General features: G+C 42.0%; 1 protein-coding gene across 3 annotated transcripts; it reads left to right on the top strand.

The window, feature by feature from the left end:
• Nucleotides 1–178: 178 nt before the first annotated feature.
• LOC142776136 (uncharacterized) lies at nt 179–8662 on the top strand. Of its 3 annotated transcripts, none has more exons than XM_075879219.1 (2): nt 179–1728; nt 8512–8662. In XM_075879219.1, exons 1-2 carry the CDS (start codon nt 1203–1205, stop codon nt 8562–8564), a joined length of 579 nt encoding a protein of 192 aa, XP_075735334.1. In that variant the 5' UTR covers nt 179–1202; the 3' UTR covers nt 8565–8662. The 3 variants fall into 3 exon arrangements, 2 of the variants coding, with proteins under 2 accessions (XP_075735334.1, XP_075735335.1); XM_075879220.1 differs by having other exon boundaries at nt 179–1668; XR_012887335.1 differs by lacking the exon at nt 179–1728 and adding an exon at nt 1735–4516.
• The last annotated feature ends 13501 nt before the right edge of the window (nt 8663–22163 follow it).

The raw sequence follows: 22163 nt of genomic DNA on the forward strand, positions 1-22163 counted from the left end.
AGCTCAACCGCTTATTTTCACTGCTATTTTATATTTACTAACGTTGTTTATATCCATCCCAATACGTATTTTTGTGATTTTTCGCGTATAGGCTGATTTAGCAGTATCTGTGCGTGGCCCTTTCTTTGGTCATCCGTGTTAACGTGCTTCGTATCTGTGTCGTAGTGCATTTGCGTAGTTGACAGCCTTGTTTTAGACTAAATATTCACTTTCTTGTTTCTATTTTTTTTTCATGGTGTAATTCTGAATTGAAAGTGTGCGCAACATGACGCGTGTGTTAGTAGCGGGCGATTCAATGGTGAAATACGTCGACCAGTATTTCCCATCGCGCCGTGGCTTGTCTGTTATGGTGCATTCAGACGACGGACCGAATCCCGATGTGGCGGGGCGGACGGCGCGTCACGTGACCTCACATCAGCGATTCCCCTCGTCCGCGACTCGTCCGCGCGGCTCGCGGACGGATGAACCCAACCTGTTTCTCACATCGGGATTCTGGCGGGGGAGAGCCGGTACTTCAGCGGAATAGCTTGGGGTCGGTGGCAACCAGTACACTTTTCTTCTGCTCGCGGCATGTCCTCCATGGGTCGCGGACAGCTGCATGACTGGTCGGCATCATCTACGCTTGAGCGTTGTTTACTTAGTTTCCGGAGACTTTGTTTTCAGGTGATTAAATATGCAGAAATCAATTTTGGTGGTTCGGGAAATGTCACCGCCGTCGCTTAACAGGCGAGATTCTCAGCCGTCATGGTGGTGAAATATTCCAACTTCTGCAACAGGCGACGTGCTGCTTCTAAAAAAAAAAAAAGGCGGGAGACACGTTTAGAAGTTCTACAAGTGGGGAATAATGTAGTTGAAAGAATATCCTGCTAGCAACTCCCTTTTCTCCTGAAAGAATAACACTACTAGTTCATTTGTCACAACACGACAGACATCACAGCCAAGCTTCGCTTCTTGCGGGCATCTATGTTGAATACTCTCAAACCGGTCTGCTGCCAGCGGGCGCAGGTGAGCGCCGAATCTGCTGTCGAGGGTAATCTGGCTGTTTTCCCCCAGCACACCGTCCGTCGTGTGGATGCGCCTGCAGGCGGACCATCCGCGGATTAGCCGTCCGCGTCCACGACAAATCCGGATTCGGTCCGTCGTCTGAATGCACCATTAGCGTTGCCGCACACGGAGGAATAAGGATTGAGCACTTGCTCTCAATGATTGCTGACAAGCTGGCCAGTTTTGATGTTGTCATTGTACATGTTGGCACAAACAACACTGTTGACAGTGTCAACATGTGCATGGACAAATATCGCCAGCTCGCTCAGGGAATCATCGAAAGCAATCCCACGTTGCATGTAGCTTTTTCTGCCATTCTTCCTCGGGGGCAGAATCGGTACCGCCAAGGGGAAGAACAGTTGTGTGATGTTTGTCATTTGAATGACCACTACAGGAATGTGAATGCCGCACTCGCACAGCTTTGCCTGGAGAGGGGCTTCACTATCCTGGATAGTCTTGTGGACAGCTGGCCTGGATTCCTGAGCAGGGATGGTGTCCACCCCAGCCGGCTTGGCAACAAGGTGCTGGCAGACTTCCTGTACCGTGAGGCCTGTGCCTTGTCCACCCAACTAGAGAGGAGACACATCCAACAGTCCTACAAGGAGTCCAAGGCATCTGCATGGAGTGGGTGGGCTCGGCAGGAGCACTTTTCCATCAATTTGGAAGTCGATTTTCCAGCACTTGGTATGCATGCAGTTCAATATTCTCCAGCAGTAGGTGGACCTTCCGCTGCACCAGCTCCTGTCTGGAAAACCAGCAGTGCTCTCATGCAGAGACACGACACTGACCAACTGGCCAGTACCATTCATGGTATTGGCTTTACGCTCGTTGGCGGTGTCCGCGTTCGCTGCAAGGGAAGCAAGGCTTGGTGGACCTGGGACAGCCTGCCTTCCCCCATTTTCCATGGCACAAGTGTACCATGCAAGGGAAACACTGGGGAGAGGCCTATTCAGCCAATCCCTAGTCGAGGTGCAAGCACCACTTGTGACAGGAAAATAAAGAGAGCCTCACAGGAGCATGAGAGTGCTCTTGTGCGCTCTTCTGTGGGGGAAGAGGAGGCCAGTGCTGGAAAAGCAGCTGTGCCACAGGCTGTCGGCCAGTGTGGCGACAGTGAGTGGAAACTGGTGCAGTCAAAGAAGAGCCGGCAGAAGGCTGCGGCACTGCACAAGCAAGAACAGAGCTCTAAACTGTGTGCAGACAGTGAAGGCAAAGTTCTTGCTGTGACAGCTGCCAAGTCCATCAGGTCCACTTCACCTATGACAGCAGTTGTGAGCCAGAAACAGATTCAGTCTGCTTCTTCCGCTGTCTGTGGTAGAAAGCCTGAAGGACGAGCCAGTGTCTCGCACAACGTCATTCGTGATAGTTTTAAAAAGGTGCAGCGTGTTCCTAGCAAGCAGTTGAAAGACTGCTCAGTTAGTTCCGCGACTCACTGTGAATCTGTCACGAATGACGCTGTGAACGAGGTTTCTGTCTGCAAAAGCCATCTACCAGCACTGACTCGGGATTGCATGCGAATTGAGCGCGATCCTGGCACAGAGGCTGGTGACCCTATGGAAGCTGGGTGCACTGCAGCTGTGCAGTACAAGTATTGTGAGGCTGCTTTGACATCCAGAAGCAGGCCTGTCAGCCTTGGTGCCCAGGCTATTTGTGTAAACACTGGTGCCAACCCAACCGTCCTCATTAACCCAGTAAATACACTATATGGTGGGGGTAGCAAAGTTTATTTAAATGCAACATTTGATAACTTTCCTTCTTTTAAGAAAAGCTTTGATGAGTGGTGCAGGGAGGGCAGGCATGTAGTCATGATAAATAAGAGTAATAAAAGTCCATTCACATCAGAAGATAAGGACTTCGAGTATATTAGGATTAAATATAGCTGCATTCACGGTCGCACAATAAAGCCCAGGGGGATAGGAAAGCGACCAAAGCAAGCTTACAATGGTACTGGCTGTGAAATGACAGTATCGGTAAGCCTATGTAAATCGCCTACTCTGCACTACAAGATAACTAAACTACAAGCTAAGCATAACCATCCCACAGAATATTATGATTTGTATCCTCAGAAGAGGCTCCTGAATCATGGAGAAAAAGAAGAATTCTTTGACTTAGCTAAATGTAATATTGGCGCAAAGGATTTTAAAAACTTGGTCGAGCAAAAAACTGGTAAGAAGTTAACTACAAAGGACATTAATAATTACAAGCAACGATTTTCTATTCCTATCCGCAATGAGCAGGCTCATGGTGAAATGGTTTTAGAGAAGGTAGAGACCTTGCTAAAAAATAATCCAAACTGGGTTATTCACTATGAAATGAATCAAAATAATAACCTGCAATTCATACTTCTTCAAACAACGCACATGCGTGAGATTTTGGAAAAGTATCCAGAGATTCTATTTATTGATGGAACGTATAAAGTGAATATTGAGGGTTATATTCTTTACTCTATATTAGTTCAAGATGGTCGTGGTCATGGGAGACCTGTGTGTTATGCCTTCTTACGAAATGAGACGACTGAAATTGTTGAGCCCATGTTCACAAAGTTTGTAGATTTCAACCCATTTGTTGTGTCTGCTTGCAAAGTAGTGATGATTGATAAAGATCTCAATGAACTGCGCATTTTAACCAATATTCTTCCTAATTCTAACATACTTTTGTGTACGTGGCATGTGTTGCATTGTTTCCAGCAAAAGGTTAATGAAAAAGCTAGACAGCAACGTGATCAGTTGCTTCCTCTCTTAAAAAGCTTAGTTTATTCCCCCACTGAGCAAGACTACTTCGATAAGCTTGCTAACCTCCAAGCTATGACTTGCACAGATTTCATTTCTTACTATATGCATAACTGGCACTTGTGTAAGGAAATGTGGGTACATGCATATCGGCAAGCCCTTCCTACATTTGGTAATAATACTAACAATCGCATTGAGTGCCACAATCAAAAGATTAAAAATTATCTCTCTTCAAGCATGCATTTGGTTCAAGCAATAGAAGCATTGGTAGGTTACATTGATAATGATTCTTTATCTCTACAGTTCTCTAAGCTTAAAGAAATGAAGCTGAACCTAAACATAAATGATTTCAATGACCCATTTCAGCTAGAATTGTCCCGTAATTGCACTTCTGAGGCTACAAGTAAAGTACTAGAGCAGTATGAGAAGTTTAAAAATGTAAGTTATCAAGTCACTTCCACTCCTAATTCTTATGTTGTAGTTTCACCAAGATCACAGTACAGTGTTTCATTGTGCTTGGCTTCTTGCACATGTGCTTTTTATAACCAGTACACTCTGCCTTGTGCACATATTTTAGCAGTGCGTGACTTTACTAAGCAAGATCTTTTCGACAAGGCTTGCATACCAGACAGGTGGTGCAAGGATCATTTCCCGAGTGACAGCTGCACAACCACTAGTGCCACACCAGTGGTAACAAGCAGCATTCAGTCACCACCCTGTGTGAAGCTTGACACTGCACAAGAGAAGTATACTTATGCTTATAAGAGTCTTTGCGAAATGTCAAAAACCGTGGCTAACGTATTATCTAATTGTGGTGAGAAGGAGTTAATGGAAAAACTTTCGTCCTGCGAGGCTTTCTTCAGAAATTTAACCACATTTCCTCGTAACCAAACTTCAGCAGCCATAAAGGCTGCACCAGCTCAGTTAGCACAAACTACTGCCACAAGTTATCTTGGGCATTCTAACAGTACAAAACTTGTGGTACCTTTGGTTAAAGCAAGAAGGGGGCGGCCAAAAAAAGTGAGAGCTGTCAAGCGTAAATTTTTCCCAAATCAAGTAAAAAAGGTAGGCCTTGCAACTGTTAAAGTAGACATGCTAAATGTCTACAAACGGTATTCTCTTTCAGATGCAGATTTAAATGTTCTGGTACAGGGCACCTCCATATCAGATAGCGTAATCAATGTCGCACAGTATTTAATTCAGAAAAAGTATCCTACTTGTGTCGGCTTTCAAGATGTCTTACTGGGCCGATGTTTACAATTCACTCAAATCAAAGGCCCTTTCGTTCAAATCTTGCATGTTCAGAACCCCAATCATTGGCTTACAGTAACAAATGTTGGTGCGGACAAAAACACAGTCTTCATATATGATTCAATTGATCAAGATACCCCTGCTGACGCTGTTAGGCAAATCTGTCATATTCTAAAATTACAATCGCCAACATTAACCATTCAAACAATGAAGGCACAAAACCAGTGCAACACACTTGACTGTGGCTTGTTTGCAATTGCCAACATGTATTATATAGCGTCAGGCAGAAAACCAGAAACTTTGAACCTTAACCAAGTTATGCTACGCAAACATTTGCTGCAATGCATACAGAATGGTATGATCGAAGACTTTCCCCTCATAAACTCCATGGCTGCTCGCGTACAGCCAAGAGATAGTATTTACAAGTTACATTGTGTCTGCCGGCAACCACAATATAGTGGGGTAGTATTGGACATTACTTGTGCAAGTTGTTCAAGAGGATTTCACGGAGCTTGTCTCGGCTCTTTAGCAGCTAACTTGGACAAAAAAGTATTCGTCTGTTCTCAGTCATGTTTGCTGGTTGCCAAAGAAAAGATACATTCTTCTAATTAATAATAGCATTCCATTTTGGTGTAGACATATGGCAAAATTTCTAAGCATTCTTCATGTCTCCTCGTCTAATTTTTGCTTTTCCTTAAAGGGCCACTCACCGGGTTTGGCGATTTTGAGCTGACAAGTGCAATGCGTACATCGGGAGTTTATGGTCACGTCTGCCAAACATTGCAACTCTATGCGACGTGGAAATGGGTCAAATTTCAAAACGAACGCTTCTCCCCCCTTTTTTTGGGTCGCGCCCCCAGAGAAGGAGGTTATGATGTGCAAGTATGAATCGCCCTACATACACAGCAGTGCAGTGACGTTGGTCCTGTATGTATACGACTGTGCTCTGACGCTGCCAACAGTGGCACGTGACATGACGGAAATTATTTAACGTGACATGCGTAGTTAATGTAATTTGTTGCTTGAAGAGATTAATAAAACTTGGGATACATATTGAGACGCAATAGAAGAATGCGTTTGTCTTTTGCATTTTTTTCCCCGTGAATTCCAACGAGATGCCGAGCTAATGTGCTGGCGTTTCGCATGCGTTTGTGTCTCCGCGGTTACTGCATCAAGCAGACTCCTGTCCTGGAAAAGAAATTAATGGTCCTGCGCATTCGAGCACTCATTATGCTCCTCTTTTCAACCGCATCAAAGCCAGCGTTTCCAAACAATGTCGCAAAAACAGGCAGTAGACACAATACAATGCTGGTCAACAAAAAAACACCGCTCGCGCGCTCGAGGGTTGGGCTTGTTTGAGCACGTCATGTGCACGTGACCTCTTGGTTGGATGCTGGAGAGGGTAGGAAAGAGATTTGGCTTGTGAAGGCTACACGGGGGAGTGGCAAGGGTTTTGAGCTTGCCTCCTTTCATCCTTGTTTCCTGCTGTTAAAAAAAGAAGAAACTGTTTTCTCAGCTCGTAATGAACCGATTGAAAAACTTTTTGTGGTATAATGCTCTCCGTTGATACACAACTTCCACAGTTTGTTATGGGACCTGGTGAGTGGCCCTTTAGGGACTGACTTCAGGGATCGAAAGTATGAAGTTAGGCATGTTGGTAATGCATAACGGATCACATAGCACAAAAATTTGACCCAGGACAAGAGAAGGAACAAACACGAGTGCTCACTTCCAAGAAGATTTATCTTGAAGAGCAAACACATATATACTCCTGAAATGTGAAAATCAGGCAAATCATTCAAGACGCCCACAACTGCCATGCGCAAATAAATATCTTACATTTTCAAAAAAGACAATTTGACAAAGCCCGAGACATAGTGCTGATGCAGTTCAGCTCTAGTCTACAAATCCTCTTTGCCTCGATAATTTCTCTTGTCATTTTATTTGTTGTTTTTTCTTCCAGCAATAATCATGTCCCGCAAAATCATTTTGCATCCACACGTGCTGCAATAAACACCCTTGTAACCTCAAGAATGGTCGCAATCGTTTCTTGGCCTTGCACTGTAGCAGGTGTGGCTCCAAACCACTTTTGTGTGACACCATTATCATTGGGAAAAAAAAAACTACAAGAGAAATTGTCGTGGCGAAAAAGATTTGTAGACTAGAGCTGAACTGCATCAGTACTTTCTCTCACTCTGTCTCTAGAGATTTGTCAAAACGAATTGTCTTTGCTGAGGATGTAAGGTTTTCGTGCATGGCAGTTGTGGGCTTTTTGAATGATTTGTCTATTTTTTGCATTTCAAGAGTATATATGTTTGCTCTTCAAGATAAATCTTGTTGGAGGTGAGCACTCGTCTTTGTTCCTTCTCTTGTTCTGGGTCAAATTTTCACATTATGTGATGAGTTAACTTTCTGCATGCACCACCTTATTTTTTTTCCTTGTTGTAAGCTAGTGGTGGAGCGTTTACTAGAAGTACATAAAAACATTGCCAAATGTATGTTACCCCAACGAACCAAATTCCTTTGTTGAGGCAATCCTTTCTGTGGCATTCCTTCTTTATTGACTTCTCATCACGTCAAACCTCACACCTGTCTCTTTCATAAAAGTTCTAGAACTAGTTCTTGCTTTGTTTTGTTTTTTTGCCAAAAGTAGAAAACTTCCCTTTGTTGAGCAAATTTTCCTGAACTAAAATATATTCATATCTAATGCACGGAATAAAAAATAAAAAACAAGAAAATTTATAGGCTGATCACTAAATGTCAATTGAATAAGGATTTCGGAAATACTACCATGAATGGCACACAGCAAATACTCATGCATGCAGCCTTTTACCATGTGCAGCTGTAAACTGCAAACAAAAAGTATCAGATATTGTATATGATTTGCTTTTTTTTCTTTTCAGCAACAGTCACTTGCCCTTTAAGAGAAAAATATGAATATAAAATTTTCAAAAATAGTCATTTTTGAAAACCTGTCAATATATCAAAATGGTTTAGTTGATTCATGATTATGCAAGCAGTTCTTGCATGCCTGTGGCACTGGGATTGTTAATGTAGGCAGGCTGAGTTTGTAATGCTCTAAAGCCTCAGCATTTTAGTGTTATATTACAATATAACATTCAAATATTTTATGAATGCAACTATGAAATTTGCTCACAATGAGTTTGCTACAAATTAAGCAACCAAAGCCTGTGTATATATTGCCCACATTAACGTCACACTGCCACAAGTCTCTAGGCGGAGCCTGACCGCTACAGAGCGCGTTCTCGGGTGGCGGATAGAGAAAAGTCTTGCAATGAAGTGATGCTAAGCAGCTTCTATTAATAAACAAGACTGGCACTTGTGCCCGCGGACCAACAGGCAGAAAATACATATGACAACAGGAGTCTCTTCACTGCTGTGGTGGGCAAGTTGAAAGTTTCAGGTGCCATTTTTTAAACTCTTTGATTTATCTGTTGTTTTTTTCGTCTGTTTTCTTCATCTTGTACAGGTCCAGTACATTGTGGACTCACCCTGTTGTCAAGTCATCAGGAAGTTGGATGATGCTGTCTTCTTCTAGCTAAATTATGCAACTACTAAGAAGGGGATCAGAATTCTATTTTGTAGCAGTTATTTTACAAATAAATGTTAGTAAATTTTTTCTTGGTTGTAGTAGTGTCATTGTGTACTCACGGACCATAACATTACATAAGACAGGAATTCAAGGGCACAGCAAAAAAGTGCTGCTATGAGCACCTGTTATCAACATCAGCTGGTCATTCTTAATTTTGGGTCTTTTATTTATCGCACATCGAGTAGCCGCAATTGCTTGGTTTACAGGCTGAGAGAAAATTTAGCTCCCTTTCTTACACGCCAAATGTTGCTGGCAGTGAAACAGCGTTGTCAGCATTTTGATAGATACTTTGAAAATGAACGTGAAAACGACGGAGGGACAAGACAAAGGCGAAGTACTGAGTCTTTCTAATCTCGTGTCTCCGTCGTGTTCGTGGGCGTTTTCCAAAAATGCATAGTTTCCAACTCGACCTTACTGATATATTGTGAAAACTTTATGAAAACATGAATCCCCGAAGTTAAGTATAAAACTTTCACATAGAATGCATCACTTCTAGCGTCAACAGTTGAGCTATTACAAAACTTTGATAAGTCGCAAGGCACGTAAAAGCAAGTATGGTCAAGCTTCACTGCCTTGTGAAAGCACTGCGGTAAAGCCAGCGTGAGCAGAAGAGCATTACATGATACGAAATGAACGCATGCACAGGCCACTTGTGCATCAAACAAATATAAGCATTTGCGACTGCTCAGGCCAAATATGCATCTTGGCACGTCCGTTTCAGGCAAACAAAAGGACAAATACCAAACTATGATCAAGCTTCACTGCATGGAAAAAGCACTGCGGTAAAGCCAGCGTGAGCAGAAGAGCATTACATGATACGAAATGAACGCATGTACAGGCCACTTGTGCATCAAACAAAAATAAGCATTTGCGACTGCTCAGGCCAAGTATGCATCTTGGCGAGTCCTTTTCAAACAGACAAAAAGACAATTACCAAAAGATGATTAAGCTTCACTGCCTTGTGAAAGCACTGCGGTAAAGCCAGCGTGAGCAGAAGAGCATTACATGATACGAAATGAACGCATGCACAGGCCACTTGTGCATCAAACAAATATAAGCATTTGCGACTGCTCAGGCCAAATATGCATCTTGGCACGTCCGTTTCAGGCAAACAAAAGGACAAATACCAAACTATGATCAAGCTTCACTGCATGGAAAAAGCACTGCGGTAAAGCCAGCGTGAGCAGAAGAGCATTACATGATACGAAATGAACGCATGCACAGTCCACTTGTGCATCAAACAAAAATAAGCATTTGCGACTGCTCAGGCCAAGTATGCATCTTGGCGAGTCCTTTTCAAACAGACAAAAAGACAATTACCAAAAGATGATTAAGCTTCACTGCATTGCGAAAGCGTTGCGGTAAAGCCTATAAGTAAATGATGTGCAGCAATCAAAGGATATATGCCTTATTCGTCGTACGCACCTGTTGGTGTATTAAAGCTGCTCACATTTGACAGGCTATTATGTGAGTGTGAGGCAATACCTGATGTGATAATAGCTGTTACATTTCTTTAATTGCTCACTTTGGGAACTATAGCTGGTTGATCGCAAGTTGAATTTGCATGAGTCCTTGAGTAACTTAGCCACGTGCCATCTTCGCACATGATGTCTTAGCTGTCACCGAGTTATATAGATACATTGACGTGGCGTGGCTTTGATTGCGCGCGCAGTGCTGTTTAGGTTAACTGCTGCAGATGGGGAATAAATATTTAAAATCTCGTGGTACGCGATGCATTTGGTAAGGCATGCAGGGCTTATTCCTAATGTACGGCTCCTGCTTACGAGCTGCGCAGTCTGCGATCTGCGCCGATAGACAAACTGATGGTGGAAGAAAAATTGCTCTCTCCCACTAAAGGGAACCATGCATACGTGTGAAGCAGCGGGCGCTAACGCTTACACAGGCGGCGCCGTGGACGCTGGCTCTCATCGTGGCGTTGCGCAGGAGATCAACCTGGGGACGAGGCGCTAAGCACGCAGTGATGGACCGGTGTTTCTTTCTGTGACATGCCGATCACTGCTAATGGGTGAGAGACACAAGACTCTTATTAAATGCAGATACCCTCAGTACATTTTTAACTAAGTATAACGCGCACTCTGCTCATTTTCATTGTTCAACAACGCACAAGAGAAATCTATCACCAGCACTACCTTGGAGGTCAATATCCAGTGCCTAATACGGGGTGGCCAGTGAACGGTTGGGCAGTGCTAGCAGTCATTTTTTTTTTTTTTTATCAAGGAACTCGCTATCAGATGCTGCTTGCGACGATGGTGCGAGTCGAGAGAAGGGGGAGTGTAGGAGAAAAGAGAGACGGGGAGGGGACGCGCATGCGCAGCAAGGGTGGTCACGCCGCACACAGCATTGAACTCGACCATAACACGCTTGGCATCTAAAGTGGCCCCAGTGTACGAGAGAAAATTGCTGGATCTGCAGTCGAAGATTTTCCGCCAAGGAAATGTAGGCTGCAGACTCTAGATCACATTACCGGCTACCATTTGGTTCAGCACATTAAAAGTATCAGTTAATTTACATGGAGCATACTACGAACTATAGCTACATGTACTTTATAAATGTACCCGCAAAATCACCTGTAAATTTACACGGTGGACACTAATCCAGAGTTCCCGCCTGTTTCTGAAGCATTGTTACAGCAGAACACTGAAAAACATTGCTGCAGGTGCATATATATATGTAACGTAAGAAGGTAGCGATAGTTAGGAGTTAGTAGTAGAGGTCGAGAAGGAAGAAGTGAAAATGGAATAAACACGGAGTATGAGCCAGGCCACGTCTCCGATTCATCATAGCGTCACACAAGTCGACAGGATGGAGACCTGCCTGCCCCTTCATCAGTCGCTCAGCATCGACGCAGTTCTACAGAAGACACCCTGCCCATACATTGACTACCGAATCATCGCCTAGAAGGACAACGACCAGCACCATGACAGAACCATCGGCTGACCTCGACATCCCCAAGTACACCGGATCAGCGGACGACGGACCCGTACAGGACTGGTTCAACCTATTCGAGGTCCACGCCGCCGCTGCATCCTGGTCGGAACGGGAGATGGTTACGAACTTCAGCGACTACGTCACTGGTGAGGCATTCAAATTTTACCTGATTCACATTTTCGAGAACGACGAGTCATGGCAAAAAATCAAAGAGGAGATGATTACCCGTTTTAATGATTATGACCAAGACTTACTCATTGGCAACCATCTAGAGACAACTGCACACTATCGTCAATTTCCTAAGCAGTCCTCATGCATTCGAAAGTCCAGCGCGAATCGACAAGTGCCTCAAGACGAAGTGGCACATGCGTTTACTTACAGAAGGCCATGCGTATATTCGGAAAAACCTAACCGTCAAGCGCGCATCCCTTCTGCGCGAAAGTCAGCATTTCCGAAGTCATCGCTTCAACATACGACACGAGACGTCGCTCACCCTACTGATGCCTTTCATGCTTCGTCTGGCATACATGGTCCACCACCTGGTTTTCTACGACGCAGCTCTTCAAAGGCTCCTAACGGTCACTATTCGTGTCATAAGGACGCCTTGTTCATGGTAGACCAGCTGACACATGAGGAAAATGCCGAACAACGCCATGACGACTCAAAGAGTGAAAATCAGTCTTCACACATTGGATCAGCTTATTTTCCATCCAGCACAATTGGGCTACCTCCTGGTTATCCGCCACTTGGCTCTTTCGTCGCTCACAACGCCCACCTCACATCTAGCACGCTCACAATGGTCGGGATAGAGCTGTGGAGCTCGGAGAATACTCAGCCAAGCCCTGAACCTACCATCCAGATTCAGACGCAAGAACCACTCGCAGCGAACAGTGAAGAAGCCCCTGATGATGTATCTATCAACTCTGAAGCATTACCTTCATTACCCGAAATGCAGCACAACAGCCTAGAGACTACTACCTGCCCACTTGACACCACATTCAATTGCCCAGAAAGTCAGTGTCATGGTAAAAAAGGGCTGCCACCTCAAGTCTTTTCGCAGCAACATCATCAATTCCAGCAAGTCCAAGAACAACAGAGATTCCAAGGGCTATACCAACAAGGACGACGACGAATGGAATCATCTTCGGAAGAACACACGCGGTTTATGGAAAGCCGTTTACAAACGTGTCAACCAAGCCAACGACATATTCAAGATTTCTCACTCGAAACAAAGAAAGCATCGAATCCAAGATATTTTCCCAAGGAACGTCGAGTAAGCTTTCTTCAGTCGAGATCAAGACTCAGGCAACACGACATACAACGTCGAGAAAGGCGCCGAACCCTACCCTGTATTCCGCAAGGACGCAGAAATCACCGCACTAGCCTCGGTCAACAAGCACGCAAACGGGTGGCGATGCATGGGTTCCAATCAAGACAAATAGCACGACACCTGCGCAAATCATCCAGCCAATGCTTCAAAGCCATCACACCACGTTCATTCATCGCAAGAATACCGGCTGTGTTTCCATCTGATTTCACGCTCAAAGCATGCTTATGTTGTCCAGAGCGCAACAGCCAGCCTCGCCCTCCAGAGCTGTACTTGATACCCAGGATTGCTGTCCTCTCCTGTGAAGCTATAGTGTGTTAACGGAAACTTCCTCGGACTTGGAATGATCTTCTCTTTTTGACAGTGTTCAGTTCTAAGCCGTGCATGTTCAGTTTTCATTCGTGTTCATCTGACGCGACTTCTTTCGGGGGGAGGGAGAATCCTGTAACGTAAGAAGGTAGCGATAGTTAGGAGTTAGTAGTAGAGGTCGAGAAGGAAGAAGTGAAAATAGAATAAACACGGAGTATGAGCCAGGCCACGTCTCCGATTCATCATAGCGTCCTGTCGACTTGTGTGACGCTATGATGAATCGGAGACGTGGCCTGGCTCATACTCCGTGTTTATTCCATTTTCACTTCTTCCTTCTCGACCTCTACTACTAACTCCTAACTATCGCTACCTTCTTACGTTACATATATATATATATATATATATATATATATATATATATATATATATATATATATATATATATATATATATATATATATATATATATATATATATATATATATATATATATATATATATATATATTCACACAGCAATTTATACACGCCATTCTAACAACCTGACATATACACATGGCCCCACTCATGGGTTGGCTGCTGTGAGGAGCATGCACAGTAGCTTTCCTTGACACTCGCAGTGCATCATGTTACTGTAATATAAACAGCGTCATAAGGCTAGACTATATTTTAGTTTTATGACATTCTTTGGCTCCCAAGGAGCAGGATGCTTTTCTTGAAAAGAAAAAGAAAAGGCAGATCCCATGCACAGTATACAGGAATCGATGCATAATATGCGAAGCAGCCAGGAAGGAGGAAACCATGCTGTACAATTAAGACGTGGATATTATGATTTGCATGTTAGGAAATGTCATTTATGGTCATCATACAGTGGTATGCAATGCAAATTTCACTGTATATTAAGTTAGCGAAATTGCCGCAAGCACACCAAGAGCCCGGCATGTAAATCACGTGGTGCATGATTGTATGTCATAATTTACATGTTACCATTTCCTCTTTATGTTCATCATGCAGTCACGTCCATAGGTTGACGAACTCACCCACGAGTCGACTCAATCAAACTCAGATCAAGCTGTGAGCCTCAGTCTGAATGAGCTGCATAAGTTTTGCTGACCTATGGTCACGTCATATTAATTTTGGTATAAACCAAGCTATAGCAAAATAACCGCAAGCACACCATGAACGTGACATGCATGTGAGCCCATTCGTGACATGCATGTCATAGTTTTTCCATTACCACACCATTCATTTATGTTATTTGCACAAAAATATCTCGTCATATCATATTTGGCATATATCTATGTAATGAAACGGCTGCGAGTGTACCAATCAATGTATAACGGTATGTATACCAATTTTGTTGTGTACATTCTTTTAATGATATGCTAAGGAGTGCACAAGGTCGTAGGCGGCTAGATAGATAGGTATATATATATATATATATATATATATATATATTGAGAGAGAGAGAGAGAGATCGTTTGATTGTATGATTGATTGATTCAAAGTCACAGAAGTTCACTAAGAAACGCATTGCACTTGAAGTTAAACAATTGTAAAAGGTCAGCTTTTATTAGTATATTGCGTGAATGGCACCAGTGCTCTATCTGGCTTATTAAATGCATATTATTTAATTTATTGTTATATAAATATAAAAAACACACCTATTTCATTTGCAGAACCCTCTGAAGAAAGTAGCATGTTATGATCGTAAATCTGTAATGGCTGGATGGCTCATTGAGATGTTGTCACTCTCTTACCACATTGCTTGTATTGCCTCTGTTGGCAATAAAACGCCAATGACAACCCCATTTCGTTCATAGACATGCCAAGCTTACTGCCTACATCCCAGATCAGTGGGCTGGGGCTGAAGGCTGCTGTTGCGAACGCGTGTTGCCACTTGCAACAGGCTGCTATGACATATTATTTGTGCCGTTTTATTTTGACATGCTTCTACAGTGAATATCAAATTTCACAAATTTATTCAATTTGGCTCGTGCCAAAATCCCTTAATGAGTTTATATACATAAAAAAGTAATTTATTTACAGTTACATTATCTCATTAGCTTGCCATAAACACCATTTTATCGAGTGCATCCTATAGACATCCTTTGAATGAAAATTGTTGTTTGATACTCTCTAGCTGAGTCGGCGAAAAGCTATAAACTAGCACGAACAGGCAAGAAAATTTTCGTCTACAGAAATTAGCAAGCAGAGCAAGTTTTAAACACAAAGAAAAATTTGGTGATTTTTTAGCCAGATTTTGCAAAAAGCTGTTGAAGAGTGAGTATCATTTTAGTGGAGAGTTGTAGATGTTTGTCTGGCTTTTTGCCTGACATGTTACTCCAGATACTGGGTGATAACTATGATATATGCAGTGATAAACACATAACACATACACTCACACATGTGCACTACACTATTTACGATGTTTCGTTCAGATTTGGGGCCCAAAAGAATGTCAGTAGCACTTTTGTGGCATGTAACGCACTGGAGCTACTTTGCCATGGGCCTAAATATCTGGTGACTCTCCTTAAAAAGTATAAGTGATTGCTGTCTATATCTAACAAATTCTGGCCTTTTGGATTATATTTATCATACCTTTATCTCGTGTTTGTTTGATACTATTGAGATTTTGCTGTAATTTTAAACAATCAAAAAATATTCCCCTAGAGTTATTCAAACAAAAGACCAAATTGAATGGTACTGAAGCAATATTACTTGCACTTTTCAAATACTTTCACACCATTAATTCTGACACGTCAACTCTACCATGCTGTGTCCAAACTTTTATTGCATGACTTCATCAGTGTACTGTTATCATTTACTTTAGAGTTTTGCCTCTAAATTTAGGTTACAGACTTTAACAAAGTAGTACGACCTTTTCGAGACAGTGTATTGGAAGGCTCCAGACAATTTGAACCCCATTGGGTTCTTTATTGTGCCCTAGTATTCCACCTGACGTGGTTCTCTAGAATTTCACTTCTACAGAAATGCAACCATGGTGCCTGGATTAATCAAAGCTGCATCTATTGGGTGAGTAGGCGAGTACTGTATGAGCCACTGAAGCGGCACGACCTCTGAAAATATAAGTGCATACATGTGCACCAGCCTATACATGCAAATGCTTCTCTTGAATAAAAAATGAATTTTTTGTGGCTAAAGTATTTTCTTGCTATTTTTTTCTTCAGGCTTAGAAATGGCATAAAAAAGACATTCACAAACTTTATTGATAATGACTAACTAGCCTAAAAATTCATAAAGCAGTTTCATTTAAACGGGAAGGAGACTTTGGTACATTAGAATTGTCATTTACTGATTTTCTTGCAAGAAATGCCTCAAGGCCCTTACTTGTAGGGATATATTACATAAAGAGGAGGGAAAAACAGATAGGCTGTAGCATCAATAAACAGCAGAACAACAATACTCATCAAACAAACACCTAAAAAAGTGTGACATAACAAACAAGATATACAAAAATGCAATTCTGAAAATAGAAAAGCTCTAGTGAGACAGCCTACAAATGGGTAATACTTTTAATAAGTTTATTAAATTTAAGTGTATTAATTTTAGTTGTAATATAAGGAGGCAGCCAGTTCAACTCGATAATGGTTTTAGGGATGAATGATTTAGCAAAGATGGAAGTACAGCAAGCTATGTGTTTAATTTTGAAAGGACGATGGTGATGTGGAAATATGATTGGAAAAAAAATGAAGTAATGAGTGGCAGTATATTTTATAAAAAAGAGGTAAAGAAACTAGTGTACAATGATGGTAAAGGTTATCAAGACCAGCACAAGCCTTTAGGACTGACACACCAATGAAATGGTAGTAATCAGAAAAAAAAAAATCTAAATCTGTTGCATTTTTTTGGAGAGATCGATGTTGCCTATGATGTAGGCCTAATTCAGGTGCCACATCTATGAAGTATACTCTATATTTTAGGATGAATTAAAGTAAAGTGGGTGAGATTAAGCACCTGTGCAGGAGCATGTTGTAGATTACAATTTGAGAGGCAGAGAGGTAGTGGCAACTACAAAGCGAAATAGGTATGACGGCTCCATGTCAGGTCAAACATAGAATGAACATTTAAATAGTTGTCAGTGCAAGCTGAATCAACATTTATGTATTTGGAGTATGTGAAGTTCAGAAAGCAGCATAAAACTTTTTGTAAACGTGACAAGTTGAGCCTTACACTTATTTAGAAATGTAGCCATGATGAGCACCAAGTTGTAATTGAACAGAGGTTGCTTTATAATAACTGATAGCCAGAGTTACTTTTCATGGCTCAGTACACTACAAATGAGGTCATCAGTGAAAAAGTCTAGTTTGAGAAAAAATACATTCAGGCAAATCATTAACAAATATTAGAAAAGAACAGGGGACCAAGGAAACTTCCCTGCGGAGTGCCGAATGTTACTTGAGCTGTCGAAGAGTAAGAGCCATTAACAGAGGTGAATTGACTGCGATATCAGAGGAACCCTTGTATACTAAGATGTGTGTGTGAATGTTCAGTTGTGTTAACTACAGAGTCTATGGCCCGTATTCACAAACCAACCTTGGCCTTTCCTCGAGTTCTCCTCAAGCTTTTGTACCCTCTACTTGTGTTATAAAGGCACAAAAATGGTAAGGAGGTAAAAAACTACAACAAGACTGGTTCACGAATACTGGCCAACTTTGTACATCAAGCGCAATAAAGGCTTACAACCGATAACAAAAACTTGAGGTAACACCGAGGATGGTTAGTGAATACAGGCCTATGGTCGGAGACCCAATCAGTGCACCGAAAAAACTGGGAAACAAGGTTTCAACTTGAAAGCCAGTGTCTATTAATAAGCCATGAGTAAATTATGTCAGCTGATGATCACAAGGAAATTCCTTACAGAAACTGTGCTATTTAAACATGATGTAATCTTTGAAATAATTATTTATTTGAGTTTGAATGATGCCTTCGAGGAGCTTGGAAAAAGTGTAAGTGAAAGGAATGAGTCTGTAGTTTAGAGAATCAGGGCAGGTGCCTGATTAGAACATTGCATAACTTGGCTTCACACCAGTGATGAGGAATGCAGCAAAAGGATAATGATCCATAAAAAAAGTGCAGTAAAGGCTTCAAAAATGCTCCCAAATATATTTTAATATATCGTGGCTAAAAACAAGGAGATCTATACTTGCAGCATTTTTATTGTTTCTAAATAAAGAAAAAATACCATCTTTACTGACGACTACAAATTTATTGCATAGAATAGAGAAATCATGAAATGAACTAAAGATTCGAAAAGGAGTAACCATTTCAAGAGTGAAAACAGATGAGCACGCTTTTATAATAAGATAGGCAGAATAGACGCCATTCAGCTAGTCAATGTTCAGATGGATCAGGATATAAATGCGGCTTATATTACATTCCAAAATCTCCAGGGTTTATTACATAGCACAGTGGACACGCAGGGGTGTCTGCATAAGCAGGCGTTTAGTGTGTAGTGACACCATGGACCCGAGCTAAGGGGGGGGGGGGGGTTCTCACCAGAGATGGATTGGCCACCCGGGTGCAGTATCTGGCCACTACCTCCCACATGCATACGTCAAATAACTCACGGCCCTTAGTCCCCAGCAGCTGCGAAGCAACTGACCCCGGCGGCGGTCAGATCTGCAATGCAGCAGAGGGTGCTAAGAATCTCTGGATCCAGACAGGCCACCATTGGAACCTGAACTTGGCAACGTTTAACACTAGAACCTTATCTAGTGAGGGAAGCCTAGCTGTACTACTCGAGGAGCTAGAGGGTGTTAAATGGGATATAATAAAACTCAGTGAGGTTAGGAGGACAGATGAGGCCTATACGGTGCTACAGAATGGGCACCTCCTTTGCTATCGAGGCTTGGTTGACAGAAGAGAACTGGGAGTGGGGTTCCTAATTCACAAAAACATAGCTGGCAACATATAGGAATACTATAGCATTAATGAAAGGGTGGTAGGTATGGTAATTAAACTCAATAAGAGATACAAGATGAAGGATACAACCTTACGCGCCTACATCCAGCCACGATGACGCATCAGTTGAAAGCTTCTATGAAGACGGACGTGGAATCAGCAATGAGTAAGGTAAAAACACACTATACTATACTGATGGCAGACTTTAATGCAAAGATAGGCTGGAGACCAGGCAGTAGGAGATTATGGCATCGGTACTAGAAATGCCGAAGGAGAGCTACTAGTAGAATTTGCAGAACGCAATAATTTACGTATTTTGAATACCTTCTACCAAAAACGAGGAAACCGTAAGTGGACATGGAGGAGCCCTAATGGGGAAAGTAAAAACGGAATAGACTTTATAATGAGTGCACACCCAGGCATCGTGCAGGATGTGGAAGTGGTTGGCAGGGTGTGATGCAGTTACCATAGAATGGTACAGTCTCGATTTCACCTAGACTTGAAGAAGAAACGACAGAAACTGATACGCAAGAAGCCAATCAATTAGCTAGCACTGTGAGGGAAAGTAGAGGAATTGAGAGTCGCCCTTCAGAACAGGTGCTCGGCTCTTATCGAGAAAACCAGCCTTAGCGTTGACGCAATGAATAATAATCTGAAGAGTATCATTATGGAGTGTGCAGTGGAAGTTGGAGGTACGGTACTTAGACAGGACACTGCCAAGCTGTCCCAGGAGACGAATAACCACATTAAAGAGCGTCAAAGCATGAAAGTCTCAAGTACAACAGACAAAATAGAACTGGCAGAACTTTCGAAGTTGATTAATAGGCGTAAGGTATTCGATGTAAGAAGGTATAACATGGAGGGAATTGAACATGTTCTGAAAAATGGAGGAAGCGTCAAAACAGTGAAGAGGAAACTTGGAATAGGGAGAAATTGGATATATGCACTAAGGGACAAAGAAGGCAAAATAACTACCAATATGGATAGGATAGTTAAAATAACGGAGGAGTTTTACAGAGATCTGTACAGTAGCCAGGACAACCTCGACCTTAATACTATAAGAACTTGCAGTAACCCAGATGACACCCCACTAGTAATGATAGAAGGAGTCAGAAAAGCTTTGGAGAGCATGCAAAGAGGCAAAGCTGCTGGTGAGGATTAGGTAACATCAGATCTGCTGAAAGATGGAGAACAAATTGTGTTAGAAAAACTAGCCATCCTATTTACGAGGTGTCTCCTGACGGGAAGGGTACCAGAGTCTTGGAAGAATGCTAACATCATCTTAATACATAAGAAAGGAGATGACAAGGACTAAAAGAATTACAGGCCGACCAGGTTGCTGTCCGTAGTATACAAGTTATTTACAAAGGTACTTGCTAACAGAGTTATTAAAACATTAGAATTCGATCAACCAAAGGAACAAGCAGGATTTCGAACAGGATACTCAACAATCGACCACATTCATACTATCAATCAAATAATAGAGAAATGCTCAGAATATAACCAACCACTATTCATACCCTTCATAGATTACGAGAAGGCGTTTTATTCAGTAGAAATATCATCAGTCATGCAGACACTGCAGAATCAGAGCGTCGATGAAGCATATACAAAGATCCTGGAGTACATCTACAGGGGATCAACTGCTGTCCTAATGCTTCATAAAGAAAGCAACAGAATACCAATCAAGAAGGGTGTAAGGCAGGGGGATAAAATCTCCCCAATGCTATTTACCACGTGCTTACAGGAGGTTTTCAGAGGCCTAGAATGGGAACAGTTAGGGATAAGAGTTAATAGAGAATACCTTAGTAACCTGCGCTTCGCCGATGACATTTCATTGCTGAGTAACTCAGGGGACTAATTCCAACTCATGATTAAAGAATTAGACAAGGAGAGCAGAAAGGTGGGTCTTAGAATTGATCTGCAGAAAACGAAAGTAATGTACAACAACCTCGGAAGAGAGCAGTGCTTCAAGATAGTTAATAGTGCACTTCAAGTTGTTTATTTATTTTTATTTCATAATACCCCTAAAGGCCCCCGAAGGGGTATTACATAGGGGAACAAACACATGAAACAAATTTTTGTACGCTTATACAGTCTAAAAACAAGATTAAACAAAATAATGAAAGCGAGCTAAATACAAAAAGCAACAACAACAACCAAAATCAGATACTATGAAAAAAAGAAAAATTAAGTAGAGATGAAATATTGAATACTGGAAACATAAATTAAGGGCACTAACAAATACAGTATACAAGGAAAAAAAACTAAAATGATGGCATGATCTTAAGATACAAAAGTTCGTAATTAACACATAAATAATACAAATCAAGCGTGTACAATGGTCGTGAAAAACATTAACACATGATAACAAGAAAAATAAACACTGATGTACATATGAAGAAGCTTAATGAGAGTACGCGCGGTGGATATCTAATCGGAAATGTTGAGTAAAAGTTCGTTAAAAGTTGGGAAATCTGCTTGAGTGGCAATGTGGGATGGCAAGCTATTCCATGCAACTATTGTTCGGGGAATGAAGGAATTAGCGTAATGAGCTGAGTGACAAGTTATACATTTTATCTTGAAGATATGGTCTGTGCGTGGAAAGATGACTGTTGGTGCTTCGAAAATGCGGTGAAGGTATGGGTGATAATAGAGCTTGTGGAGAAGCGAAAGGCGGGCAGTTCTGCGGCGATGAGTTAAGTCGTCAAGCTGAGCGCGAGTTTTTAGTAAAAGACTATGTCTACTTAGTGCAGGTAATAACCACGGAGCCGAACCAAGAGATTGAAGTAACTAGAAGAATAAGAATGGGGTGGAGCACATTTGGCAAGCACTCTCATGTTATGACAGGTAGATTGCCACTATCCCTCAAGAAGAAGATATATAACAGCTGTAACTTGCTGGTACTTAGCTACGGAGCGGAAACCTGGAGACTTACAAAGAGGGTTCAGCTTGAATAGAGCCAAATTTAGTGTTAGTTATAAACGTTCGGCGATTTTAAACTTCCAGGCTTCAGTTTT

The sequence above is a fragment of the Rhipicephalus microplus genome, chromosome X, assembly GCF_043290135.1.
Source record: "Rhipicephalus microplus isolate Deutch F79 chromosome X, USDA_Rmic, whole genome shotgun sequence".
NCBI lineage: Eukaryota > Metazoa > Arthropoda > Arachnida > Ixodida > Ixodidae > Rhipicephalus > Rhipicephalus microplus.